The sequence below is a fragment of the Pteropus alecto genome, unplaced genomic scaffold (assembly GCF_000325575.1).
Source record: "Pteropus alecto unplaced genomic scaffold, ASM32557v1 scaffold39, whole genome shotgun sequence".
In the NCBI taxonomy this organism is placed as follows: Eukaryota; Metazoa; Chordata; class Mammalia; order Chiroptera; family Pteropodidae; genus Pteropus; species Pteropus alecto.
In genome coordinates this window covers 99712-106831 of record NW_006443568.1, presented here as the reverse complement: position 1 = coordinate 106831, position 7120 = coordinate 99712, and the positions used below count along the sequence as shown (strand labels likewise).

General features: G+C 40.3%; 1 protein-coding gene across 1 annotated transcript in view; it reads left to right on the top strand.

Annotated features, from left to right (window-relative positions):
* MACF1 (microtubule-actin crosslinking factor 1) overlaps positions 1-7120 on the top strand; it is a 208887-nt gene that overhangs the window by 111402 nt on the left and 90365 nt on the right. The window contains exons 39-45 of the mRNA XM_025041357.1: positions 1-438; positions 1216-1392; positions 1641-1764; positions 2552-2760; positions 3140-3457; positions 4877-5043; positions 6284-6440. The exon at positions 1-438 is cut by the window's left edge and continues 9 nt beyond it. Of these exons, the coding sequence (XP_024897125.1) occupies positions 1-438; positions 1216-1392; positions 1641-1764; positions 2552-2760; positions 3140-3457; positions 4877-5043; positions 6284-6440 (1590 nt within the window). The remainder of the gene's footprint in view (positions 439-1215; positions 1393-1640; positions 1765-2551; positions 2761-3139; positions 3458-4876; positions 5044-6283; positions 6441-7120) is intronic.

The window sequence follows — 7120 nt, the reverse complement described above, 5'->3', positions numbered from 1 at the left end:
GGCCACAACCTCACACCTGAGGAAAGACAGATGTTGCAAGAGAAGCTAGGAGAGCTAAAAGAACAATATGCGACTTCCCTGGCCCAGTCAGAGGCAGAGCTGAAGCGGGTACAGACGCTACGAGATGAGCTACAGAAGTTTCTGCAGGACCATAGAGAGTTTGAAAACTGGCTGGAACGGTCTGAGAAGGAGCTGGAGAATATGCATAAGTGTGGCAGCAGCCCCGAAGCCCTTCCCTCCCTGCTAAAGCGGCAAGGGAGCTTCTCAGAAGACGTAATTTCCCACAAAGGAGACTTGAGATTTGTGACTATCTCAGGGCAGAAAGTGCTGGACACTGAAAACAGCTTTGGGGAAGGCAGAGAACCATTAGCAACTGGAACCTTAGTGAAGGACAAGCTGAAGGATGCAACAGAGAGATACACTGCTCTCCATGCAAAGGTATGGGAGAAGCTCCTGGCAGCCTGTGATGAAATGATCATGGCTGCCCTTACACAACTGTGGGTGATTTCTGAGCCTCAGAAACCTGAGGACATAGTAAGCAAGCTAATTTGTATATCAACCACAGGCAGAATGTTGTTACAAGCTGCACAAAAATGCAAAACATGGAGACCCACAGGCTAATATCTGTTCCTAGCAATATCGGGGGATGTCTCACTCCAGTGATGAAGGCAGAGGTGCTCGCCTTCCTCTGTTCTGACCAGGAGACGCAGGCTCCCTAGAGACATGTACAGGGGAAACTTAAACCAAGTACACAGGCTATATTCCTGGAGAGAGCATCTAGGGTAAATCCTTATCTTCTTCTGTATCAGAGAACTCCCTTTAGCTCCTAAGATGTAGGATCTAGTCAGTTCTTCTTACCTGTCTTGTGTTTTCTATCAATACCCCTAACCTCCAAAGAGGAACACCTTTTGTATCTCTCATTCCCTTTCTGCCTGCAACCTGATGTATAGTTCTTTGGTGGTTTGTTATACAGCTCACTAAATCTTCTCTTATATATAATAAAGTTGAGGTGAATGGTATGGCTCAAACAATGAAGACCCCACTCATAGAAGGTGGTTGCTTTCCCTGTCCGTGGAGACCCCCGCACTGTCCCTAACTATAGTGATGGTGAGTTCCCTGTAAAAAAGGCAGGTTTCTCTTTAGACCATGCCTAGGAAGCTTCTGCCTTTGGCCTGGCCTTGCTTAAGCCTGCTTTCCCTTCTTTCTCTCGTACAGTGTACACGATTGGGCTCTCACCTGAACATGCTGCTAGGCCAGTATCAGCAGTTCCAGAGCAGTGCCGACAGCCTGCAGGTCTGGATGCAGGCTTGTGAGGCCAGTGTGGAGAAGCTCCTCTCAGATACTGTTGCCTCTGACCCTGGGGTCCTGCAACAGCAGCTTGCAACAACAAAGGTAAGCCAGGACACTGGCCATTGTATTGCATTACTTAGAGTACCCCAAAGCAAAGCTAATACTGGCATAGGTTAAATGCCATGGTTGGGATTCTTTGGACAAGATCTGATCCCTAAATACTTTAATATCTGTGGCTGTGGATAAGCTGAGAATTACTCTATAAGATGCTTAGTAACTCTAGATTCCTAGAACCAGCTTTGGTTACTCACTCAGATATTTTTCTTTTGTTCTTTTTCATGGACAAGCAGCAGTTGCAGGAGGAATTGGCTGAGCACCAAGTACCTGTAGAAAAGCTCCAAAAAGTAGCTCATGACCTCATGGAAATTGAAGGAGAGCCAGCCCTAGACCGCAAGCATATTCAAGAAACTACAGGTATGAAGCAGCAACAGTAATAGTGCTCTCTCAATTCCTAGTATGTACCTCTGTTTTGTAATACATCACAATGTGTTGCACAAGTATCCGATGCTAGCTAGGTGCTGAGGATATAAACATGAATAATAGCTCACCCTCTAATGAACATTCTTGCATCATCAAAGTACCTTTGCAATCTGGCTTCAATCTCTGTTCCCCAGGCATTCTGCTTCCTAGCCACACACTACTTCTTTCCAAAGTAAACTGGTCATTTCTTCATTACTTTACTCCTGAAGTTTCTCCTGTTGCTTAGCTGAAATCTTCTTTATACTTCAAAATATAGCCAAGAGGTTACATTTTATAAAGTCATGATTACCACCCCCCCCAAAAAAAGATATAAAAGATAAATAACCATTCTTATTTCTGGTTCTTCCAGTATAGAACTCCTAGTACCAAAATAGCACTTAGGATTTTATTTTCATGGTTAATTGTGATGTCCCTTCCTCTGCCTGTGCTCTCTTTTAGAATTTTAAGTTTGTAGAAAGCAGGGACTTTATCTTGATTTATCTTTAGTCCTCAGCATCTAGGACAGACATGTTCTTAATGATAGAAATTCCTAGCACTTTGTAAGGGCTAAATAAATAGTGCTTATTGAATTTGGCTCAAATATTAATACCCTTTAAGCTTATTCCTTCTATTCATCTTGATGTCTGTTATTATAATAAACATGTGAGATTTAAATACATTATTTTTAAAAGCACAACTCAAAAATAGTCTCTACTCTCTTCACATGGCCTTGATTTTCCAGGTTTCATACTTAGCCATTTCCAGAGTTTCTCCTGTAGCCTGGCTGAGCGCTCTGCTCTGCTGCAGAAGGCAATTGCTCAATCTCAGAGTGTCCAGGAAAGCCTGGAGAGCTTGTTACAGTCCATCAGGGAAGTTGAAAAAAATCTGGAAGAAGAGCAGGTGGCATCTCTGTCCTCGGGAGTCATCCAAGAAGCCCTGGCCACTAACATGGTAAGACCTCTACCCTGAGTTCCCATGAAGGTTATATTTGCCATGTTCCATAACTGCATCATTTTTGAAAAAGTATCAGAAGTCATTTCTATAAATCTTCTAATGAGACCTAGGGGTGATGGCTAATCCATGTGAAGATATTTCTACTCAATTTCTAAACCATCGTTAAACTGTAAGAACAGTGGTGATAGCCAAGTGATTTGGTGAAATTGGTTAGAGAACTAAGGGGATGAGATGCATGGTATTCTGAAGGCTCAGATGCAATCCTCCAACCATCTTTGAGGAGGTGAACATGTAGTTATTAGAAATTTATTAGTTTGTGGCTCAGATATCCTAGAATAAGTGAGCCAGGAGCTGACAGACATGTTCTTGATGACAGAAATTGAAGCAGGATATTGCTCGGCAAAAGAGCAGCTTGGAGGCTACCCGTGAGATGGTGACCCGATTCATGGAGACAGCAGACAGCACCACAGCAGCAGTGCTGCAGGGCAAACTGGCAGAGGTGAGCCAACGCTTCGAGCAGCTCTGTCTACAACAGCAAGAGAAGGAGAGCTCCCTAAAGAAGCTCCTGCCCCAGGCAGAGATGTTTGAACATCTCTCTGATAAGCTGCAGCAATTCATGGAAAACAAAGGTCGGATGCTGGCCTCTGGAAATCAGCCAGATCAAGATATTGCACACTTTTTCCAGCAGATCCAGGTGAGGATTATCTCCCAGATTAACAGAATAAAGGCAAAAGAAGGGCAAGGGAGGGGACCAACATTTACTGAGCATACAATATGTCAATCAGTATACTGGAAACTTTACCTGCACTAACTTAAAGAATTGTCACAACCATCCTTTAAAGCAGGCACTGTTTTCCCATTTTTAAAAAACATAGCCTAGATTTTAATTTTCACTCACATTACATGTTCAACCCAAATTAGCAAGTTACTCATCTCATCATGGTCACTCAGGGACTCAAGTTGATGGAAACTTCATCCTGACATAGCTTCCATAATTATCGCTTCAGTGGCAAGAGGGGATATCATATATGTTCACATTTTATTAGTCAAAGCAAGTTTCACTGGACCACATCTGACTATGGTGAAATGTAATCCTACCATGTACCTAGAATGTGCAGAAATAGAAATATTTGGTGAGAAGGATTACCTACCATGGATATGTATATATGTACAGGAGCAGAATCGCTGGGTTATAGTATATGCATGTACTTCATTTGACCAAGGAGTGGCCAACTCGAGCTCTCGAATGGCTGCACCATTCTGTTTCACTGGTCTACCTAGTCATATAGCGTACTATTTTTAATTATAGAAGCTTCATGGTATGTTTAATATCTAAGACCAGTCTTCCTAATTACTTTTTTTTCTTACAGGCTTTTTCATAGCTATAATTGCACATTTGTTTTTCCATATGAACTTCAGAATCAACTTTATTAGTTCTAGAGAGAAAAAGTTGGTATTTTTATTTGGGTCGCATTAAATTAAGCTATTCATACATGCATGTATACATACATACACGTATTTTTATGGATCTTTCCTATTTATTTAGATCTGCTTTTGTGTCTTTCAGAAGTTTTTTAAAGTTTTATTCATAAAGGTTTTATACGTTTCTCGTTAGTCGACTCCTAAAGTTGTACCTTTTGTAGTGCTATTGTAAATGAAGTTTTCATTCTTGATTTTCATATGTTGGTTTTATGTCCTGCTATTTATTGAATTACTTCATTGTTTGGTTTAGTTGTACTGTTGATTCTTTTGGGTTTGCAAGTATCTTTTCATGTAATCTGAAAATATAGTTTTACCTCTTTTTCAAATGTTTATGCCGCACATTATTTTCTCTTACCTAATATCTTCAATACAGTGTTAAATAATAATGGAGAGAGTGTATTTGCCTGTTTTACAGGAGAAGAGATAGGCTGTAGAACCTTAGAGAAGTTTAATAGCTTAAGATCACAAGCTAATAAGTGACAAAGCCATGATTGAATTTCAGGGTTTTTTTTTTTTTTTTTTGACTCCAAAAACCTCCACTCTGTTACGCTGTCTAGATATCTTCCATCTTTTAGTGTATATTTACTTATAAGGACCAGAGGACTTAATACATTTCCTGTTTGCTTGACAGGAGCTCAATTTGGAAATGGAAGACCAACAGGAGAACCTTGAGACTCTCGAGCATCTGGTCACTGAACTGAGCTCCTGTGGCTTTGCACTGGACCTGTCCCAGCACCAGGACAGGGTACAGAACCTCAAAAAGGACTTCACAGAACTCCAGAAGACAGTTAAAGAAAGGTGAGTTCTCAAATACATTGGTCAGTGTTGGGGAACTAATTTTTTCTTGCTGTTGAGTGAAATGATTATCTGTTCCTTCTTCACTAGAAAAGATGGCATCAAGAACTCTGCTAATGAGTCATAGTGGGTTGAAAAGTGCCTCTTTCAGCCACAGCTACCCAAGCCACTTGATGCTTAGTGGTTTTTCTATTACTAAATAATTCCTTCTCTGTACCATCAAAAACCCAGGCTACCTGAACCAAATAGAACAAATTTGGGAGACCAGGTAGGATTGTGGCAGGATTTGAAATAAAGAGAAAAATTAGAGGAGATTTCCCAGACATAATTAAAGGTTATGTTGGCACTCACCTTGCTTGTTTTGACCACATTTAAGTTGCTGTTTTAGAGGAGTGTCTGTATTCTTTTAAGGCAAACATGGAAATATATGACAAAGGTGGCTGGTTTCAGGTTATCTGCTCATTGTTGAAAAGCCATGATTCCTCTATTAGAAAACCTCACATAGATGTAAGAGCTTGATAAGACTTTTTCTCTTGGTTTAGCCATAAATATAATAGCAAATATTGGCATTATTGATTAGAGGAAAGCAATTGCTCAAACCAATACTATAAGCAGCAGGTTATTTAGTGAAAGGGAGGCGGACAAAGGCAAGAAGGCTTTGTGTTTCTTCCCCTATGCTGAGGACCTTTTAGCTATTTGAGGAACCAGAATACCTGTCTTGAAGTCTGATAAATGTGGCCATTTCTAAAACTGAATTCCAAATTGATTTCTCCTTTCTCCTTGATTTATTTTATATATCGGTGTACTTAGCCTAACTTCTTAGAGCTTCATTTTTAGCATCTTAATTACTAAAGGAATTAACATTTGATTAGGCCTTGAAAGAGTCAAATACTCAAAAAGTAACAGAGCTGGACTTGGGATCCAAAGCCTGCATTCTTTCCACTGTATCCTAGTACCTAAATAGCAGGCTCCCTTTAGTTTTTCTCACTTTCACTTTGGCCTAGAGTAAGATTGAAGACTTCTTTCCCCAGAAATGTCCAAACAAGGGCAACAGATTCCTTAGTTTGATGCTCTCCTATATTATATGTGGTTGTTTAGCCAGAGCTGCTGTGGAAAAAATGATGGAAAGGAAAGGCCCTGTTAGGAAACCGATGCCTAGAATCCAAGAATGAACCTTGTTTTAGTTCAAGTTAACTTTCCACATAGCTTAGTTTCGCAAGTAACAAAACGTCTTCACTGACAGAGAAGAAGATGCGTCATCTTGCCAGGAACAATTGGATGAATTCCGTAAGCTGGTTAGGACCTTCCAGAAATGGCTGAAAGAAACTGAAGGGAGTATTCCACCTACAGAGACTTTCATGAGTACTAAAGAGCTGGAAAAGCAGATCGAACACCTGAAGGTAAGCGAACAAAAAGATCTCTAGGAATCAAGCTAGACAGCAGTTTAGAAGCGTGTATGGACTAATCTCCAAATGTGGTGGAGAAGTGGTATGAGAAATGCAATTTATCCATCTGCATCAATATAGAAATTCCCACCCACCCCTACCCAAGCACTAAGCACCAAAACATCTCCTATTTAAAAAACCAAAACAATAATCTGGGAATAGTACTTGTAAAGTTTCAGCAATTTCTTAGATGCCTCTCATGCTATGGTGCATCATAAAAAAGACAGACAGTTGCCAAACTCCGTCCTTGAGAAGCTTAACCTCTCATTGTATGTTTGAGAATTAAACAATTATATGTGAGCCAATGACTAGATATATGATTATGAAATCAAGGAGATAAGAACTAGTACTACAACTAATAAAGGAAAGGTTAGGATCAGATGTTTGGAAGGTGCCTTCAAAGGTAGAACACCGTTTTCCTATCCTTTGCAGAGTCTTTCTGTACCATCTTTGATTTGTAGTCATCTGGCCTCTGCTTGTACTTCTAACACATCTCTTCTTGTTGAAACCAGCCTCCAACTAACTCTTATGCATTCATCCTTATTATCTTAGTAAAGCAGGATTTATCTTGAGCAGATGAAAGAAAAGAGTTTGATTGCTTTAACAGAAGAGAGTACCAGGAGCATGGTGTAGGG